This window comes from Nicotiana tomentosiformis, chromosome 8, assembly GCF_000390325.3.
Source record: "Nicotiana tomentosiformis chromosome 8, ASM39032v3, whole genome shotgun sequence".
Lineage (NCBI taxonomy): Eukaryota > Viridiplantae > Streptophyta > Magnoliopsida > Solanales > Solanaceae > Nicotiana > Nicotiana tomentosiformis.
Window position 1 is genome coordinate 94,919,995 of NC_090819.1, and position 22,596 is coordinate 94,942,590.

Sequence of the window (22,596 nt, forward strand, 5' to 3'; positions counted from 1 at the left end):
CCACTACCTAGCAACTACTATCCAATCGGAGTTAAATGGCATATGATCCAAGATGCTCTTAAACTATGCAAAAAATTTTAATTAGGTACTTTCCAAGTCAAAACTCACGAACAAAGTCTTGAACTCCCTCTGTCCCAGAATTTATACGTACTTTATTAAGGACAATCAAAACCTCAAATTGCCAGAGAGATCGCAAGAGTTGAACCAGATTTGAAAGTTTGTCCAATTTGGTAACATCACTCTCAAGATACAATCTCTAGTTCAGCAAGAAACTTTTCTTTTCAATTAAACAGCTTTAACTTTAAGACTGTTAAAAAGAGAGCCGCACAGGAATTATTTTGATTCCAGAGGAAAATAAACATATAGCAAGCAACAATAATCGCGCAATGACATGCTTGATGCCGCCTTATTGAAGCACATATATTACTCCTAACTCAGCCTTTGAAATCTTTAGCAGAAGGCTCATCCTCTGCGTACATTGTACCTGCTAAACATGAAAATTGAAAATCTGTATCTCGTTGATACGTGTTATCCGCTCAAAGTAGAGATTGGCAATGACCTATCAAAAGTGATATAAGTCATTTCTTTGAAACCTAATACTTGGAGACATTCAGACATAATAACCAGTAATCGTGAACCCTCGTCCTATGATCTCCCCAGCACAAAACCAAGCAAAACATTCAAGGCCAAAAAGAGCAGCAATGCCAGCATCCTCGATTTTCAGCTCCTGTCTGTGCTTCCACAAGTGCTTGACATCATCAAGTTCCTTCCAGAATGCTTGATAACGACCAGGAATACTGTCCCAAGAAGCAGACAGATCATTAATACAAGATGAATGTGAAGGAATAAACTGAACAGGTTTTCTATCAGGTGACACAAAGAAGCTCAAGTTTTAACCTTTCCAATCTGACATCATCCAACAACATGCGAGAAGCACAAAAGTCTTTGCAACGATTAACTGTGGCAAAGTGGAAGCGTAATATGTTCCATACGGTCCAGCTTTAAACACAAACCCCCCCACTCCACCCCCCGATCAGGAAGAGTTCAGTACTTCAATAAATCAAAAGACCTAGTCACTCTGTCCCACTTAATTACATACTTTACATGTGGTTTATCGCGAAATGCTTGGGGCACATATAAATACTCATTTTCCACTTTCAAGAATACAAATCATCACACATCAAATTTAAACTATTCCATGACATATACCCCAGCAAACCAAAACCATATACAGAATTCCAACAAATATCAACAACAACAACCAAGTGAAACCCCACTAGTGGGGTTTGGGGAGTATAGTATGTACGCAGACCTTACCCCTACCCCAAGGGGTAGAGAGGTTATTTCCGATAGACCCTCGGCTCAAGAAGACGAAAAAAGACAATATATCAGTACCATCCATAAAAATCTTAGAAAGAAATAACAGCATCACAAGAACATAGATGAAAAGCAAAACAATAACCGGTAGATAAAGCCCGGCACTAAAAGGAACGAAAGAGTAATGCGAACCCAATATTAACCACTTACAGTCTAAGACAAAACCCTAACAGACTAGCCTCACTCTAACGCGCCGTAGAAATATGCACAACTACCTCCTTACCTACGACCCTAATGCTCGACCTCCATAACTTCCTGTGTAGGGCCATGTCCTCGGTAATCTGAAACCTCGTCATGTCCTGCCTGATCATCTCTCCCCAATACTTCTTAGGCCGCTCTCTACCCTCGCATCCACCAAAGCCAGCAGCTCGCACCTCTTTACCGGGGCATCTAGGCTTCTCCTCTGAACGTGCCCGAACCATCTGAGCCTAGCTTCCCGCAGCTTGTCATCCATGGGGGTCACGCCTACCTTCTCCCCAATATCTTCATTCCTAATCTTATCCACCTTAGTGTGCCCGCACATCCGCCCAACGTCCTCATTTCTGCTATTTTCATCTTCTGGATATGAGAGTTCTTAACTGGCTAAGACTCGGCCCCATACAACATAGCCGGTCTAACCACCGGCCTATAAAACGTATCTTTGAGTATCAACGGCACTTTTTTGGCACTTTCTTGTCACACAGGACTCCAGACGCTGACCTTCACTTCATCCACCCCACCCTAATACGGTAAGTGACATCCTCGTCGATCTCACTTTCCCCCTGTATAACCGACCCAAGGTACTTGAAACTGCCCCTCTTGGGGATGACCTGTGATCCAAACCTCACGTCCAATCCCGCTACCGTCGGCTCGACACTGAACTTGCACTCTAGGTATTCCGTCTTAGTCCTGCTCAACTTGAAACTCTTAGACTCAAGGGCCTGTCTCCAAGCCTCCAGCCTCTCGTTGACGCTGCCTCGCGTCTTATCAATCAGAACAATGTCGTCAACAAATAACATACACCATGGCACCTCCCCTTGAATATGACGTGTAAGTGCATCCATCACCAGGGCAAATAAGAATGGGTTGAGCGCAAATCCTTGGTGTAACCCCATAACAACCGGAAAATGCTCTAAGTCGCCTCACACTGTCCTAACCCGAGTCTTAGCTCCATCATACATGTCCTTAATCACCCTAATGTAAGCAACCGACACACCTTTTGCCTCCAAGCATCTCCATAAAACCTCTCTAGGAACCTTATCATATGCTTTCTCCAGATCAATAAACATCATGTGAAGATCCTTCTTCCTATCCCTATACTGCTCCACCAACCTCCTAATAAGGTGGATAACTTCTCTAGTAGAACGCTCCGGCATGAACCTGAACTGGTTGTCTGAAATAGACGCAGTCCTCCTCACCTCACTTCTATCACCCTCTCCCAAACTTTCATGGTATGACTCAGTAATTTGATACCCCTACAGTTGTTACAGCTCTGGATATCATCTTTGTTCTTGTACAACGGAACCACCATACTCCACCTCCACTCCTCCGGCATCCTATTCGTCCTGAAAATAACATTAAACAGCCCAGTCAGCCACTCCAAACATGCTCTACCCACACACCTCCAAAATTCTACCAGAATTTTGTCCGGCCCAGTAGCTCTGCCCCTACTCATCTTTCGCATAGCCTCCACGACCTCTGCAACCTTGATGCGCCTACAATACATAAAGTCACGGTGACTCTCGGAATGCCCCAATTCACCTAGCACAATATCCCGATACCCTTCCTCATTTAGAAGTTTATGAAAATAGGTCTGCCATCTCCGCTTAATTTGGTCCTCCCCCATCAATACTCTATCGTTCTCGTCTTTGATGCACCTCACTTGGTCCAGATCCCGAGCCTTCCTCTCCCTCGCCTTGGCCAGCCTGAATAACTTCTTCTCCCCGCCTTTGTCCCCCAGTTACTCGTACAGACGAGCAAAAGCCGCAGTCTTAGCCTCCGTGGCCGCCGGCTTCGCCTCCTTCTTAGCGGCCTTATATCTCTCACTGTTCGCTCTCCTCCTCCTCGCCAGTGCTACCTACTAACTTCAGGTACGCCGCCTTCTTCCCTTCCACTTTACCTTGGACCTCATCTTCTAGAATAAAATTCAATTATATAAGAGGAACTAAGTCCAATCAACATGTCACGGTAAACAGGAAAGCGAGAGCTCAAGCATCATTCCACTAAATGGGTCAAGTAGTTTAATAAGTAGCATATGAATTAGAGATAGTTACCCTTCTCTCAAAATTGGTACACTCACTAAACATTTAATGGTAGTAAGTACTGCAGACAGGCAGTAGAATTTGTCCGACTTTGGCCAATTACATTAGAACCTTCTTTTCTTTTCAGATATATAAAATCAAGTTACAACATGTGGGATGGCGCAAAACCATCAAAGAGTAACACCCAATAACTCATCCTTGCTAAGTCATCAACAAGTTAGAGTAGAGCCATAACCTAACATTCCTAGAGAAAACAAGAGTAAAATCTCCGGAGGTATCTTATTAGCACATACACCAGACTTTTTCATTCCCTCCATCATTCTGAACTCAATCTGAAGTCAAAAACCCAAAGTCAAACAAGAGTAGCTGCTTAGAACCTAGCAGAAAGACACTGGCCTCATCCAGTGTAATTCAAAAGGAATAGCTCAAGGAAAAAAGAAAATACTTCTAGGTATGCATACTTCTCCAAGCAACCGCGGCAGGTTAGAAATTGGAATCGAGATACTCAAGGCGTTTGGACAATATTTGGTTGAAGTTGAAAGAACAGTATTTGAAGTTGGAAGAAGTACCGGAAAAAATCTGCAAGAATTTCCTTCCCTTGGTAAACTGTACATAAAATTCGCTATTAACAAAAAGATCCCAGATAATTCTCCAGGGTACTGCCTCTATTCATACAGAAGAGCTAGATCACTTTCAAGTCAGATACAAGATCAAGTGATCAACTGACCACGCCCGAATCAGTGGCCTACACAGTACACAAGTTACAAATTAATGAGTAACAACCAATAGCCAGAAAAGTGAATTACTACATGATGCCTGTTATTTTACTAACCAACACTTCTTTCCATATCTTATCACTCTTTTGGCATCTGTTCCAGACTTAGTGTCAACATGTCCAGATGTTTAGCTAGTATCTAAGCAACTCAAATCCATGTTTAGTCTAGGTTTTGACAATTCTACAATAATACTACAACAATTACACCTGAGTCCCAAACAATTTGGGGTCGTTTATATGAATCTTCGCGGATAATTCTACAATAATATCCTAACTTCTTTTTATGACGATGGTATCCAGACTAACTTGCATATACATTGACTATTTCATTCGGTTACCTGCTACCTCTCACCCGCACAATTACATGTAAAATTGCGCACCAAGACTTAGGCGGATGGGAAGAAATCACCTAATGTTTTTCGCCTCCGCTGGATTTTGAATCCTAGACCTCATGATTCTCCTCACTTCATTGACCATCAGGCCACACCCTTGATAATAGTAAACTAAATAACATTCCTATAAGTTCTTTTCCTAATAAACACCTCTTCTTCTCTAAAATAGACTTGCACTTCAAACACATAAAATATCTTGTGCATATCGGAATTTTCCCCTTCCATGCGATGAAAGTTTAACATACCTATTTTTGAGAAGAAAAAGAAAATATATATGTTAAAATAAAAAGTTTAACATACCTATCAAAAAGAAACACTTTAATAACTTAAGCAACTATAATAAAAAAAAAATCTTATGCAAATATAATAATTGCATGTTAAATGAAGCAAATGTAATAAGTTTACATCCCCCTTACTAAAAAACAGGCTTTACATCCATGAAATCTTTTATAAACATAAGGCATTATATGTTATTGGCTTCACTAGAGTAAAGACATCTAAACTTTGGAGACCAGCTCTAATTTCCAAATAAGACATTTTCCTCCCAATCTTTCAAACAAATTCTTTTTTTTCTCCTTTATCTTTTCAATTTCCCTTGGGAAATCCAGTGTTTTCTATTCTTCAATATCTTTTATCACTTTCTTTAGTTTGTCTAAGAATCATTTACCGTACTTTTTCAACCGCAATAAAATATTTATTCTCTAGCATTGTGTTATAACTGAGAAATTCCCGAGGGCTAGTGGTGCACGACTAAGTTGCTCCGGCATGGCAATTTAGGTGCCGGACCCAAGTCGACACCACACAGGTGTGGGTGTGGGTATGAGATCCATACCGGATCTAGTCAAACGATTTTGGGCATTTTGACAACGACGGACAGAAAAATTCGAGACGAGAAATAAATTGATTCCCGAAATCAGAACCAGAACTAGGGTAAATTTGAAGAAAATGGCATTACCTTTTCTAGGAAATCAATCATTTACTTTCTGCTTCTCCTCTTGATCGAGGAGAAAGAGCAGCAAAGAGTGTCAGTTGAGATAAGGGAAGACGGAGCGTTCGACAATTTGGGAAAGTGCAAGACCTTTGACTTTGTTTGAATATTATTATATTTAATAATATTGTACCTTTTCGTGAAAGCTTGACACAAGTCTGATTTTTATAATAATAATTAGAGATCTAATTTAAATTATAAAACTTAATATTTAATTGTAAATGAAAGATAACTATAAAAAAGTTAACTTGTAGGAGAATCCGAGAATGGACGAAAATCAAGAAATCATGTCTACAACTTGAGAATAAAAAAGAAATCTATACTTCACAAGAAATAGGTAAGTATTCCACAAAATTTCTCATAATTTAGAGATATTTTTATAATTTTGTTTTTGGAATTATTTTTAGCCGGATCCCTGCACCCATATCCATACTAGGATCTGTATCCTAGAATCTTAGAATTTACATCTCGAAGGATCCGACCTCTAGATCCACACCTAAGGGTGGCATGTGGGCCGGTTAGGATTGGGACCGGCCCAGGACCACAAGCCCAAATGGGCGGTGGGCCTAAACGGTCCTAACCGGATAGGACCGGGACCTTGAGGAGGTGGGCTGGGTAGTGGGCCGGTCCTATAGGGGAGGCCCGCGAGACCGGGACCGGCTGAGAAGTGGGCCGTTTCAAGCGGTCCTAAACGGGCCTATCCGGGTCCAACGGATAATTTTTTTAAAAAAAAATTGACTGTTTGGCCATTTAAAAACTAACTGTTTGGTCTGCCAAAATAGCCGTTGGCTATTTGCAAAATAGCCATTTAACCCCCCAAACTTTGTTTTAACCCCAAACTTTTTATAATTACACTTTTCCCATATTTTCAACTATAAATACCCCCTCATTCTTTCATTTTTCTCACAAAATCATCAATCTCTCTCTAATATTCTTCTATAATTGCTTACTTAATTGTTACATTTTGTGCAAAATTGTGAAGTTGGTGAATTGAAGTCTTCAAGTCTTCAACGATAATTAATTTTCAACAAGTTGTTCGTCAAGTCGGTAAACTCGTTCCAACTCTTAAGTTTTAATATTATAGTTTTGTTTGTTTTATTTACTTTGCTTGATTAATTAAGATGGCTTATTCCTTAAAAAAAATGTTTAGTAAAAATAAGGGAAAATCCAAGAGTGGTGAATCTAGTGGCCAATCTGTTCCTCCTCCACTTCCCCCGGCTCCGCGACCCAAACCTGTTACCCGTCCTACACCTCCTATTCTTGATAGCGATAATAGTTTATTACAATTTACCGAGAGTCAATTTTGCCATAATATTGCACCCGGTGAACAATTAAACCATGAATATATGAATGCTCTTTATGGTAATCCAACTATTGATGAAAATGATGATGAAGAAATAGATTTTGATGAAACGCAACCGGATGACGATACACCCACTAGTCCTGCTCCTGAAGTTAACCCAACTAATAATAATCCAAATGATGCCTCGTATGTCCTACTTTTTCTAGACAACCTTTTAAACGGGCAAAAACATCTCTTGTTTGGCCCTTTTTTATTCAACTAAGAGAAAAAAATAGGGCTAAGTGTAAAACTTGTGGCAAAGAGTTAGTTTTTAAATATGTTGGAAGTCGGGGGGACGGGATGTTTGACTAGACACATATTGCTACACCCTCAAGATAAAGCTAGATATTTTCGTATGGAAGCTTTGGCCGAGGGGACAAGTGCACCTAGTCAGACTGACCTTAGTACCGGGTCAAATCAATTTCAACCGGGAATTAACACAGTTACCGGTGGTATTTTATATTATGATCCAAAAAAAGATCGGGAAGAATTGGTAAAAATGGTTACTGTTATGTGCTTACCCTATAGTTTTCCTTCTAACCCTCACTTTGTGCATTATATTAGAAAAGTTTATAATCTTACTTATAAAGGTTTTCCTCGCATAACCGTAAAGAGCGATATTTATAAATATAAACATGAATATGAACAATATTTGCGCTATTTATTTACTCATATAAATTGTCGTGTTGCTATTACAACTGATATTCGTAGAAGTGGTAATGACTGTGATTACCTTACTGTTACTAGTCATTGGATTGATGAGGATTGGATAATGCAAAAGCGCATTATTGCTTATAGAATAATTAATTCACGTCACACAGGGCAGTTTATTTCTAGCACGATTACGGATATTTGTAGATATTTTTGCATTAATGATAAAATAATGTCAATTTCAATGGATAATGCTACTAGTAACACAAATGTTGTAGCCTTGCTTACCACTACACGAAGTCATGCATTTAGTAACATTTTTCATGTTAGATGTATTTGTCATATTTACCATTTAATTGTGGGTGATGGTATGCGAATTTTAAATGTTGAAATTGAAAAGGTTAAAATGGCTCTTAATTGGCTTTTTTATTCAAACCGTAAAAGTAAACTTAGAGAATATTTTAAAAGATGCGATGAATTTGGCCTAAGAGAAAGAAATGTTCCTAAACCTTGTCCGACTAGATGGAATTACATGTATGAAAGTTTAGTTGTTGCATATGAATATAGAAACCCCATATACTCAACGTTTAATGCTCATGTAAGTGATGATGATGAGCACCTTACAAATGCAGATTGGGCTAATGTTAAAATGCTTGTAGATTTTTTAGAAAAAATTTCATATTGCTATAAATGAATTTTCTGGGCAATATTACCCTACTATTTCTAACTGTTTAGTTTATATTGCAGAACTTGCAAATTTATTTGATCATTTTTCAGATGGTGGGGAAATTTATCAACTTGCTATTGATTCTATAAGAAAAAAGTTTAAAAAATATTTTTTCCCTATTCCCCCTATTTACGGTGTTGCTGCATTGTTAAATCCTACTATGAAATTAGGAGGTCCTCAATTTTAGTATGAAACTGTTTATAATGGTTTAGCACTTGAAGGTGAGGAGTTGTCTAAACTTCCGGACGCAATAGCCTCAATTAAAATAAATGTTCAAACAATTTATAATGCTTATCAAGTTGCATTAGATCATGCTAGACCAAATGTTCCAACTCCTTCTTCTAGTTCTCAATCATCTAAAAGAACTGCGGGAATAAGAGCACTTAGTGCTTGGGCAGGGTTGAGGGGTTCTCAAGGTTCTAGTACTAGTGATTTTTCACAACTAAATGAGCTTGAAGTTTATTTGTCATAGGAAATTGAGGAAGTGAATCCCGACGGCTCCTTTAATATTTTGGAATGGTGGAAGGACAAAGAAAAATACTTTCCGATTCTTTCATGGATGGCTCGAGACATTTTAACTATTCAAGCTTCAACAGTGGCATCAGAGAGCGCTTTCAGTCAAGCAAGACTTCAACTCGGATTATAGAGCGTCTATGAGGGAGAGCTTGGAAAAATCAGTACTTTTCAGAGATTGGATCCGTTCGAAAAGAAGAAATTTTGGACTTGCTGAATCACAACCAGAGGTAGACGAAGCTTACGAAGAAATGCTAGCTGAACTTGCGGAGGATGATGCTTCGCCTGAAGCGGTGATGACCAAGCTTCTTTTCCGCCACCACCAACGAAAATTCCTCCGGACCTTGAAGGATTTATGAAATTTGTAAGAGATACCATGTAAATTAATATGTAACTTGTATTTTGGCACATCTTGATTAGTTTCTTTTTCTTCTCAATGGTGGTATTAGCACCTTGTTGTGCTCATTCCATAGGGGGGAGGAAGACTAAGAAAGATATTGCCATGATTTTTTAATGCTCTAATAAAATTATAACGCATTGCTTTGAATATCTCTTTAAAATATTTTTGTCTTTTTATATATCTTAAGATATAGTATAATATAGTATACTATACTATATATATATATATATATATATATATATATATATAGGTGACAATTCTATAATATAATTTACAAATTGCCTTAGATATTTTTATTACCATTTTTTTTCTCTAACTTGTATAAAAAAAATTTAAAAAATAGAAAGTATTCGTTGGGCCCACTTAGGCCCGGGACCGTCCCACTTAACCCGGGACCGTTAGTTCGTGGTCCCGGTCCCGGACCGGTTCCAACAAGAAGCCCGCGAAGCCCGGAACCGCTTAGGACCGGGCCCGCGAAGCCCACTTAGGACCGGGCCCAGCCCACATGCCACCCCTATCCACACCCGTGTCCGAGCAACTTAGGCGCACGATATGAACCTCGATGGATAACGGGCCTGTTCCTCTACCCTTCTCCAATTAAATACCAGGTTTTCGTTTGATGCAGAGTTTGAACTCGCGATGTGCGCTATTCATTCCCTAACATTCAGTAGTTGAAGTTGATTTTTAATCTTTATCTCCACGGCCTGCTATTACTACTTCTAATGAGCTCCTATTTCAATCTCAGGTACATAAGAATTCACAAATTTTTGACAAGTCGGCTGCATTAAATCAACTGGTATGTTGACAACATCACCAAATACATAAACTAATCACCCATTTTTTCCTAGGTGGACTAGAATTTCATGTTTAAAATTTTTATAGGTCCATGAATGATCAAGATCACGAGGATTCATAACCTTGATGTTGTTTTTTTGAGAAGGATCTTGATGATTGTTTCTTCAACTTAATCAGATAGCAGAAAGTTGATAAAATGTTCTTCCACTTTATGAGCAAGGGAAGTTACCCCTCGACTATAAGCAAGTGATTTTTCAATCACGGACCATTTAGGTTCTGAATGAGAGGATAAAACAAGAAACATATACAACTACAAGATGCTGAGCAGTTTGCAGTCTGAGCCCTATAGCCCCAAAGGTAACTTAGCTACCCCCAACTTGTGACTAACAAGAAAAAAGAGACAGGAAAATGACGAAGAACAGGTAAGGTGAAGAACAACATACATCTCTAACTACCTCAAAAGACTAAGTATCCCATACATAAAAGGACAAAAGTTCTGAATAACAAACCTAGCTAAGCGAGTGTAGAATACTTGTTTTGCCAAATGCTGGCATTTCTCCACAGTAGGTGGTTCTTGAATATATTGCTTGTTCTGTTGCAATGTCTGCTTGTAGTATGCACATCCATGCTTGGTCAAGAACTTTGAAGCTTCAACAGCCTTTGCTTTCACTATAGGTAGTTTTGAAGCCATAGTTTCCTAATCAACACATAATAGACACTGAAAAACATCATCACCAGTGTTACCGAAGGAGGAGTGTAGAAAACTGCTAAAATCTGCCAGGGATCTGAGGACAAAGTGCAATTATATAGTGTGCCATAGCGAAGAATCACTCTGATAAGCATAAACGTGATCAAACTAAAACGAGCTATACACATAATTTAAAAAAAAAACAATTATAACGAAAAAATAAAATTGCATTTCAAGTATAGGGAAGCAAAACTAGGTCAATCAAGTTCAAACCGATTTTAAAAAACTGATTCAAATGCAAAGATTTTTTTCCCAACTACTTTTCTTATGCTAAATATCTAATCATATACATCTATCACAACACATTTATCCATAACATGTTTAAATATTAATCCATCACCTTTGTGGAGATGTTTACTGTTAAGTAATGCCTTCTTCAAAATAGAGATACCTTAGCGCCAAGGTGCCTTTGTTAAAGAGCCACTTAAGCAAAGTCAAGCGCCCAACCTATATAACATGTACCTAGCTTCACAGCTTAAGCACGATTCAAGCCACTATTTAATAATCATCACTAGACTTTGAAGTGACCGGCATCATACTTTCTATTAGGGGCAAAGCCATTCAATTTAACTATTAAATACCCAACTCCTACACATTTCAAAGCAATTGATTAATTCGAAATTATGAAAACTAAAATAAAATCTCCAGGGAATTTAGCTTCATAAGCGAGGGAGGTCACATTTCTACATCGCGCATGGAGCAGCTCACAAGTTCTAATGTTTTTTCATTTACCCTTTTAGAATTTCACATAATCTGAAATATCAATTGGAACACATAATTCAAAAAGAAGCAATTAGCCATAAGCAGAAAGAGAGAGACCAACAATATACAGAGTGAATCACACGCACTGACCTACAAAATTCAATGCTTCGTTCTGATGGCTCCTTGAGTTGCAGAGAGTGAGAGAGAAATAGGGTTTTGATGTAAGCTCAAATATATAAATTGTTGCGGCTCAGCTATTCGGCTTCATCTATAAATTTGGCTCGGCGCCACTTAGAATTAATTACAAGTGGAGTTGCACCTTGTTGGTGAATTAAAATTAATATCTGTAAGGACCCCTGAAGTTCCACTCAAATGAACAAACCTCCCTTAAGTTTAAGGACTGCTCAAAATTATCCTATGAGTACCTCCGTTTAGAGTGCAGTGACGTAGAGTGGCAGGGATGCTTGACCCAAAAACTATTTTTGAAAATAAATAATTAAATTTGTATTTTTCAGGCCACTGGCAATTTATTTGATTCCAGACAGTTACAAATAACAAACAACGGTAAATAAGAAAGAGCGAAATAGATTAAACAGAACGATGAACCAGAGAAAATTTTTTTTAATTTCCAATTCCCGAGCAATCTCCGATCGCAGGTATGATCGAACTACAAAGCTAATGAGAAAGAATCTAGTACAAGATAATATTTTGTATACCAAGAAAGTTTTTTCTGATGTCCCTTTCTAGTCGTTTACAGTGGTAGGGGAAAAGCTGTCGTTCCCAAGTTTGAGTCAATACACCAGGGGATTAGGTAGTGGGGAGCCAGATCCTCGCTAGTGGCAACCTTTCCAGCATAACAATGATATCTACGATCTACGTATAAGCTTGACTGAATCTCTAGCTATACACATTCATTGTTCGAGTACTTAACCGTCCGATGACCATTATCCCATAGCGAAAGGACCTTCCGAACTCGGCAGCGGATCCCATCACTTATTTCGATCTCTGAATTTTAATTGTCACATAGGACTTTCCGGGCACGCCACATGGAGAGGGTAAATTTTACCCATACAAGGGAGAAGAGAATATCTTTTTCTCCTATAAAGAAAGTAATCCACTAATTAAGAAAGCAGCTTTATTTCTGTTTTATATTTACAACTTTTATATTATTTTGTATTTCAAGAGAACACCAATCAGGAAATGCACTACTTATTAGCTACTGTAGCAATTTTGGGGCCTTCTTTTTTACAGTGACTTATTGCAATTTAAAAATTTTTAATGTGACATTTTCTCGATCAACTAACCTCTTAACTAGTATTACTTTAAGAGTTTCTTTCACTATTATATGGATAAAATATATAGGTCAGGTAGTCAAATAAACAAAATCTGAAGGAGAACACTCATATTTATGATTGTTTATGTGAATTCTATGAATGTGTTTATGTTAAAACAAAATAAAAGCAGCAGCAATATTAGATAAAGAGACAAGGTTATGAAACAAGAGTTCTGCCAAGAAGAAGTCGCTGAATATATAACTGATATTTTGTTTGAACAAAATAGAAGCAATAGCAATAGCTAAATCATGTTTGGTAGGAGATTCTGTGAAGCAAAGAAAAGCCAATCTCAAGATAGATGACATAAACTGAAGCTTTTCATTTAAATGATCATCGTCCTCTGTCAGCAAAAAGGGCAGCATCTACAATCTTGACAATATCTGTGATGACCCGATAGTTTTGACATTGAAGGTCACTCGCTTGATTTGACTCATTTTGTCGAAAATTAGTATTTTGAAAGTTTGAAAATTTTCTGAGTTTGACCGTAAATTGACTTCATAGCTAACGTATTCGAATTTTGATGTTGAAACTTAAAATAGGTCTGTATCGCCATTTGAAACTTGTCTACAAATTTTGGTGCAATTCGGAATTGATTTGACATGATTCGTATGCTTAGATGTGACTCTAGTTGTTCTTGAGTTTACTTTGAAATTTTATTCGTTTTGAGGGTTGATTTGTAGGTGTTATTTTGGTATTTTGATCACACGAGCGAGTTCATATGATGTTATTATACTTGTGCTCATGTTTGGTTTGGAACCCGAGGGGCTCAAATGAGTTTCGGACGCGTTTCAGAAGAGTTTTGGATGACTTGAGCTGTTGGTGCATTGAACACTTCTGGTGTCTGATGCAGATCTCGCATTTGCGAGGTCTGGCTCGCAATTGTGAGCCCCGCTTTTGCGAAGAATTGTTCGCATTTGCGAGCATGGGCTGGGCTGGGTGAATATCGCATTTGCGAGGATTTTGTTCGCTTTTGCAAATTGTGGCCGTTCGCTTTTGTGAAGGAAGTGGTCGCATTTGCGATCACAGGCCGCTTGAGTCTGCTTCGCATTTGTGAAATTTCTGGCCGCATTTGCGATGGTAGAGTTTTCGCATTTGCTATCTAAATGTCGCAATTGCGAATTCTGGACTTCTGAGGCAAGGTTCGCATTTGCGACCCTTGTATCACATTTGCGATGTTCGCAATTGCAAACATGACTTCGCAATTGCGACATCTGCAACTGGGTAAAATAGGGAAAAATCGGGACTTAGCTCATTTTACACCATTTTTCAACCCTAAACACTCTAGAGGCGATTTTTCCAAGAGACTTTTCTTTCCAAATTCGTTGGTAAGTGACTTTAATCCATTTCTTTTTACTTATCCATTACTTTTCATGAGATTTCAATATCAAATTTAGGATTTTCATGGTAGAAATTAGGGATTTGGGTAGAAATTGAGATTTTTTGTAAAATTGAGATTTAGACCTCAAATTGAGGTTGGATTTCGAAACAAATCACATAACCGGAATCAGGGGTGAATGGGTAATCGAGTTTTGGTTCGAACCTCAGGTTTTGACCAAGCAGGCCCGGAGTTAACTTTTGTTGACTTTTTAAAAAATGATCAAAATTGAAACTCTTTCATTAATGGGTAGTTTCTAAAGCTTATTTTGAACCGTTTGATCGATAATTTGCTAGATTTGATTGGTTTGGAGGCTTGTTCGAAAGGCAATTTCGAGATTGGTAGATTGCTTGACTCGCGGAGTGAGGTAAGGGTTGGGTCTAACCTTGACTTGAGGGAATTTAGAATCCTTGAACTATGTGTTATGTGAATTATGTGGGGAAAACGACGTATATGCGAGGTGACGAGTGTATATACGTCGTCATGATATTTGTTTCCATGTTTTCGTTTATCTCATGATATATGTTGCTTCATGCCTTAATTGTTACATGTTTATTTGACTTCTATGCCCTAATTATTATTTGATATTTAATTATTCTTGTATTAAATTATCCGTCCCTTCTATGACTCCCTGCTTATTTGCTACATGCCTCTACTTGCTTTACTTGCATACCCAAATTGTCACATACTTTATGTAAAGCCCCGTGAATTTTTATAATTAATCGGACTAATTTTGAGTTTGAGAATGCAGTGTAATTAAACTCGAGATATATGGTTATACGAATGGAACGAAGTCATGGGAGCACTTGTAATTAACTTTGGTATAGCTTAGAATTAATTATAGTTCCATGGAATAAGTATTTAAATTGATTAAGAGTATTTATTTTAGTAATAATTGAAATTGTTTAGTAAGAAAGAAAAAGGGAGAATCTGGGAACTAGAAACCATGTGACTAAGCTAATTCATTTGAAGAATTCGATAGATTTTGAAACAGACATTGGATTACTATGTGCCGAAAAATGGAGGGACAAGAAAATGTATAAAATGGAAAAGACAAGGAACAAAATAGAATGAATTTGAAGGAAAACTTACTTGTGATTTGCCAAAGGCAACGCAATGTGCAGTGAAGTCAGACCAAGGCGTTCAGGAAGGCGTCCAAATTTTTGTAGCGAAGGGACAGGTCACGCGATGGGGATGCGTCGCACCTGTCCCGCGAGAATCACTGAAGCAGCCTTTTTATAGGCTATCCGAGAGTGAGAAATATTATTTGGGTCAAGTTCTTTTGGGTTAGAAAGAAGAGAGAGCTTCCACTCCATTAATGCATCTTCAAGGTAAGAATTAAATGTCTTTCATGGTAGATTTGGTTCATTTATTACATCTCTTAACCCTCCAACATGATGAAATTCATAGATCTTTGAAGAAAATCTCAAGGACACTTCAAGAACTCAAATCTTGAAAATTCTAGGGTTTGTCAAAGAGGTAATCTCTTCACTCCAAACTTAGGTATTATACTTCGTGGTCGTAGTAAAGTGTATTTATGAAGGTAGAATTTTATTTAAACATCTATTCATGAAACCCTAAGAAGAGTTGGTTGGTAGGGATGATGAATAGTGTTGGGTCTTATTCGAACGATGTCATTTTGAGCTTCTAGTGGGACGACTAGATCCCATAATATGTGTAATGAAGGATTTGGAGTTAAAATTCAAGGATTTACCTTCAAATGATGAAATGGGGATTTTTGTTAAACTTATGAAATTGGACTTAAAGTGTTAGACACATAGTTGGGTCAGTTGGTATTGTTGTGACGCGTTATTAAATTATGTGAGTTCGTATATGTAGATTGTGACTCGTCGGCATTATTGGATCATTTGGGGTAAGGTTGGAAGCAATTTGAGGTACGTTGAAACTTATTACCTTCGGAGCTTTTCTCCAAACTCATATCGAAACACGATTAAATTGAGCTTCTAAATGTAAGTCCTAGCTCGTGGGGACGAGTGAGTTGGGATTGTACTATTTATTGCATCATAAAAGATTTGAGTGTTATGAATATTATTTTCTTGAAATGTATTCCAATTTCAAAACTAAATATATGAGGAATAGTACTTGTAGTATTTTGTTTTTGAAACGGAAATACGTGAGTTGTGAAATATCTTGAATTTAACTATTCTCAAATAGTTGATTTGGCTATGAATATCATCTTTGATAAATGTAAAGGTTTTGGGAGTTACTTAAGTTCACCGAGATTGACATTGGATACTTTTCCTCATTAGGTCATGAAACTACACGTGCCGGTGTAGGCGTAGAACCCACCTTACGGATGGGAACTACGGCAGAGTACTTCCCATTATGAGGTACTATTGTGCTACCTTATTAGCATGGCTGAGTCGATTCATGCGGCACAACGATGAGACGACCTGAGCAAGTAGGGTATATGATACTTGCCGCTAGGTACATAACCTAGTTGACTTTTCTTCGTGTCGGTGATGGTATAGTGCTCCCGGTAAATGAAAAATCTAACATGATTTTGTAAAGATTAATGTTAAAGGAAGACATTGAAATATGTTTTATCTTATTATTTTATTTTATTTTTTAAATTGTTAATTAATATAAATGTTTCTTTCTTATATCAATTGTTATTGCATATCTTAAAACTTCTTAAGGCTTGTCCTATATTTTTGTTGGAGAACGGTTCATGATTCGTACTAGGCATGTGGAGATTAGGCCCTTCGGCCATATTTCTATTTTTATTTTCAGGGATTGGACTTGAGCAGCTCGGACCGCGTGGATAAGGCAGCTCTACATTTCCTGTTGATACTTTTGGTGAGACTCCACCCTCGCACCCGTGGAAGACTTTATTATATTATCATTCTTTTGAGCCATCGGGTTATGCCTTGGTTGACTATGTCATTCCGTGTTATAGAGATTCCATAGACAATAGTAGTATTCATTTTTGGGTTGTAATCCTATGGTTACTCATATGGCATGCATGAATGAAACTTTCCTTTTATCTTTATGAAGTTTTTTGTCGAAGTAAAATATTTTCTTAAAGATATTTTTCATATTTTGGGTTATATCTTAAAATGATTATATTTGAAGAGGCTTCCACACCCCCTCCTGCATCCCCCTATTAGGCATATAGATGAGTATTAATTTATGGGATGATTCACTTGGGTAGGGTAGAGTACCGAGTACCGGTCACATATTTTTAGGGCGTGACAAACTTGGTATCAGAGCCTTAGGTTCTAATTCGAGTCCTAGGAAGTCTATGGAATCGTGTCTGGTAGAGTTCTCCTTATTGGTGTGTTGTGCACCACACTTATATCGAGAAGGCTATATGGACATTATAAGAATACTTCACTCTTTCTCCAAATTCTAGAATCGTGCAATAGAACTAAGAAATATTTCCTAACTCGTAAGCTATATATATATTGGCAGAAGATGGTGAACACGCATGGCAGTAATATGAACCGGGAAGCTGCTCCTATACCCGATGCGGCTTCGGGAGGGGTACCCGCTAGACCTAGGGGCCGACCCCCAAGATCTGCAAGAGAACGGACCGTGCCAGTTCCAATGGCTCCAAGGATGGTCCAGGGGCTCGAGAAAGAAGTTGATGAGGCACCTGCTCCACCTTCAAAACCAAATCACTTGGAAAAGACCCCCACTGATATTAAAAAGGCTATGGATACTTTTGTTGATCTCATGGCTATGCAGACCCAACAGAACCTTTAAGTGGGTATTCAGGCACTCCAACAAGGAAGGATGAGAGCACCAGTGGTTGAGGACATGGCGCAGTTGGCCATGAAATTTATGAAACTTGAGCCGCCAGTTTTCACTGGTACAAATCCTACTGCAGACCCTCAGTATTCTTGGAGGAAGTTGAGAAAGCTACTACTTTGCTGGGAGTTAAAGACTACCGGGTGGTTCGATTAGCAGCCTACCAGTTGAAAGACATTGCTGACCTTTGGTTCAAGGGGGTAGAGAAAAGTAAACCGGATGATGCACCTCCAATGGTTTGGACGGAGTTTAAGAAGATCTTCATTAAGAAATAGTTACCATCAGGAGTGAGAGCTTCCCTTGCGATACTGTTTGAGACCTTAAAGCAGGTTACCATGACCGTCCTAGAGTATAGCATCAAATTTGAGAAGTTATCTCGTTATGCTCCCCACCTCATCCCATCTGAGGATGAGAAGATTAAACGCTTTGCTCATGGCTTGATTCCGGGCATCAGAAAAGATGCAGCTAGTGGGAGGAGAAATACTACCTTTACTGACTTTGTGGATCTAGCAATGGATATCGAAAGGATTTATCAGGAGGAGAGGGCCAACAGGGAGCAAAACAAAAAGACCCGTACTTTTGGCACTTTCAGTGCAGTGCCTAGTTCGGGAAAGGGTTAGAGCAGCAGAGGGCCATCTGGCCCACCACATTCTAGGGTACATACAGCTTTTAGTAAACCTCAAGTGGCATACAGTTCTGGACATGGAGACCAGTCTAGGACCATTCAGAGTGACCACCGTACTGCACATCAGGCTCAAAGTAGTGTGGGTTCTCATCAGCGTCAGTCTAGTGTTACCAAGGGACCCCGTGGTCTGTGCTATGGTTGCGGGTTGATGGGTCATATCCGAAAGTTTTGCCCTAACGGGCAACAGGGTTCGAGAGCTTATCCGACACCTTCTACGGCTACTACTTAGGTTGCACCACCCCCACCTTGGGGTAATGAAGCCCACAATGGGTGCAATGCGGGAAAGGTACCGCAAACAGCTTCCACTTCTCAGGGGTCTCATCCTCGTTTCTATGCCACAGAGGCTTCAGATACAGTCGTCACAGGTATACTTACTGTTTGTGCTCTAGACGCTTATGCTCTTATGGATCCCGGATCTACTTTTTCCTATGTTACTCCGTACTTTGCTTTGGATTTTGGGATAGAGCCAGAACAACTACTTGAACCATTTTCTGTGTCGACTCCGGTGGGAGATTCTCTTATTGCTTCCCGCATCTATAGGGGTTGTGTGAATATAATTCAAGATCGAGAGACTACGGCAGACCTCATTGAGCTAGAAATAGTTGACTTTGATGTAATCATGGGGATAGATTGGTTATACAAGTGTTACGCTATTCTTGATTGTCGTGCTAAAGTGGTCAAGTTTGAGTTTCCTAATGAGTCAGTTCGTGAGTGGAGGGGCAATATTGCTGAGCCTCGAGGTAAGTTTATTTTATACCTTAAGGCGAAGAAGATGATTACAAAGGGATGTCTTTATCATTTAGTCAGAGTCACTGACACAACCGCGGAGGTAGCATGCATTTAGTCTGTGCCAGCTGTTAATGAGTTTTCTGATGTTTTTCCTGATGAGCTTACGTGTATCCCACCAGATCGGGTCATCGACTTTAGGATAGATGTGGTGCCAGATACTCAGCCGATATCTATTCCCTCATACCGAATGACTCCAGCCGAGTTAAGAGAATTGAAGGATCAATTGAAATATTTACTGGATAAAGGGTTTATTTGATAGAATCAAGGACAAGGATAGAGTTTTGGAAGCTCCAAGGTCATTTACAAGATCTCAAGCTAAAGAGTTGTACTCTAAGATTGCTGGACTTCAATGGCAAATAAAGAAGCTTTTAATTGTAGAGGAAGAGCTCAAGCCCAAAGTAGATGAATTATCCAAGTTTTACAATTATTTGGTGATCAAAATTGAAGTCCAAGAGGAGGAAGATTGGGCCACCAAATCAGCCCTTGAAGTCCACCAAAGGGGCTCAAAATGAGCTTAAAAGAGGTCCAAAAGGGGGTGTTTCAAAAGGAGCCCAATTGGAGTCCAAATCAATGGCCCAAACTAGTAGTTTTAAGGTCCAAATCTGCCCCAAAGGGATTTGGCCGCCCCCTCCCCCCAAACCTAATTGTAATGACTTTTCTTACTCCTTAGCAACCACCCTACCTAATTGTAATGACTTTTTATGCCTTAGCAACCACCCTACCTAATTTTAAGGACTTTTTGTGCCTTAGTACTCCTATAAATAAGGAGTTATTCTCATTCATTGAGAGACTTCATTATTGATTAAGTATATCATACTTTGAGAATTCTTTTGAATCTTTATTACTTGTGCTTTGAGATTTATCTTTCAACCTTTACTAGTTCATAGTTCAAGGTAGTAAGATTACTTCTCTATTGTGATATCTTTGATTCCTTTGTAGTATTCTTAGAAGGCGATTAATACTAGTTATTAATTATTGTCTCAAGTTACTCGTAAAGCGGTCAAGATCCGAATCTATTATTTTGATTTGCTTTTAAGTAAAGGCATTTAATTTCTTCAATAAATCAAGACGTTGTTACTTTGATCTTGTCAAGGCTATAGAACTTACGTTCTTGGAAGTTCTTGGAATTCTTTCCTTGAATTTTCCCATATCTTTTATTTTCTGCCCTTTAGTTCTAGTTGTTCAATTTCCTTATTGTTATTGCTTCCACATTTACTTTTCAAATTCTTACTCTAGTTTGAATTCCTGACCTTATCGTTATCAAGTGATATCAGAGCGGTTCTATCAAGGTTTCGTTCTAGATAATTCTGGGAATTTCTTGAATACTAAGAGCGGAAAAAAAAACAAGTAAAAAAAACAAAAAAAAAACGAAAATCAATTTTTTTTTAAAAATTGCTTGCTCTCCAGGAACTTTATTTTTTATCTAATTTGTTTCCAAAAACTATCAAAGGAAATAAGAAGAGGAGATCCCAGATTTTAAAAATAAGTCAAAATTTTAATTTTTCTTACTCTTTCTAATCTAAATATATAATCATTTCCTTTTTGTTCGTGTCTTGTTTCAACCGAGCCTAATAGTTCTAAGATTTGGTTCTTCTTTCATTTGTTCCCCAAAAATCTATATTTTACTACTAAGAACTTTATACGAGTTGGGTTTAACTATAAATCTACAAAGTATTTTGTTCAAAGGTTATTTCGAGAGAGAAAAAAAGGCAAAGTGTGTGTGAGAACAATTGAGAAAAAATTCAATTTGTCTGATACAGTTTAATTATTTAAGATGTCACATACAGGTAGTGATGATGAACGAAGGGTTCTTTAAGAAGCCGAAATCAAAGCAAGAAATGATTTTACCTTGCAAGCTATGCATCAACAATTCGAAAGGTGGAATTTGCAACTCCAAGAGATGAGGGACACCATTGCTGAGCAAAATGATACAATAGCTGAACTTAGAAGGGAAAATAATGTTAGGCTCCAAGCTAGGAGAAATGTACCCCTTGCTCCCATTGTAAATCAAGAAAACCCTATAGATGATTTTAATGATATTAATTTTGATAGGGTGGGAAGAGATAGGAGGGGACAAAGAGGTAGAGTAGAAGATGATAATATAAGCAGTATAAAGATGAAGATGCCATCTTTCAAGGGAACAAGGGATCCAGACTTGTACCTTGATTGGGGAGAAAGGTTGAAGCCATCTTTGACTGTCACAACTACTCTGAGGGTAAGAAGGTTAAACTTGCTATTGTTGAGTTTTCTGACTATGCTGCTATTTGGTGGAAAAAGCTTGCTATGTACAGATTGCAAGAAGGACAAGCACAAATTGCTACTTGGGCTGAGATGAAAAGGGTGATGAGAAAGTGATTCATACCATCATACTTTCAAAGAGAGCTACAACAACGCCTTCAAACATTGAATCAAGTATCCATATCTGTGGATGAGTACTTTAAGGCTATGGATATGGCTATGATCCAAGCTAATTGTATGGAGGAAGAAGAGGCTACAATGGCTAAGTTTTTAAATGGGTTAAATAAGGAAATAGCCTGATGTAGTAGAATTACAACAATATGTAACAATAGATGAGTTAGTTGATTTGTCTGTAAAGGTAGAAAATTAAAATAAAAGAAAGCAAACTAGCTCATGGAAAGGTCGGTCAAACACCATCTCCAAGAAGCCATGGTCGAATCAAGAGATCTTCTAGATCTCAAGAAGACAAGGATAAAGGTAAATTTGAGAACAAAGAGGGAAGTAAATCCTTTAACCCTAAACCTTTTACACCTTCTAGTTCTATTCAGTGTCATAAATGTAAAGGAAGGGGACATATGATGCATGAATGTCCAAGTAGAAGAAACATCATTCTTAGAGAAGATGGAGGATATGAGAGTGAAAAAAGTGAGGGAGAAGAAGAGGGAGATGTGAGTAATGATGATGATATAGAACTACCTAATGATGGCATGATTGGGGAAGTTAGGAGGATTATGAGTATCAATTTGGGAAG

General features: G+C 38.3%; 1 protein-coding gene across 3 annotated transcripts; it reads right to left on the reverse strand.

Moving 5' to 3' along the window:
- Nucleotides 1–260: 260 nt before the first annotated feature.
- LOC104090716 (uncharacterized) lies at nt 261–12,740 on the reverse strand. 3 transcript variants are annotated; one of them, XM_070182525.1, is made up of 3 exons: nt 12,367–12,740; nt 10,710–10,897; nt 261–797 (listed from the first exon to the last, which is right to left on the reverse strand). In XM_070182525.1, exons 2-3 carry the CDS (start codon nt 10,889–10,891, stop codon nt 611–613), a joined length of 369 nt encoding a protein of 122 aa, XP_070038626.1. In that variant the 5' UTR covers nt 10,892–10,897; nt 12,367–12,740; the 3' UTR covers nt 261–610. The 3 variants fall into 3 exon arrangements, with proteins under 3 accessions (XP_070038626.1, XP_070038624.1, XP_070038625.1); XM_070182523.1 differs by having other exon boundaries at nt 11,801–12,737; XM_070182524.1 differs by lacking the exon at nt 12,367–12,740 and adding an exon at nt 11,801–12,005 and having other exon boundaries at nt 10,710–10,918.
- Between the last annotated feature and the right edge of the window lie 9,856 nt (nt 12,741–22,596).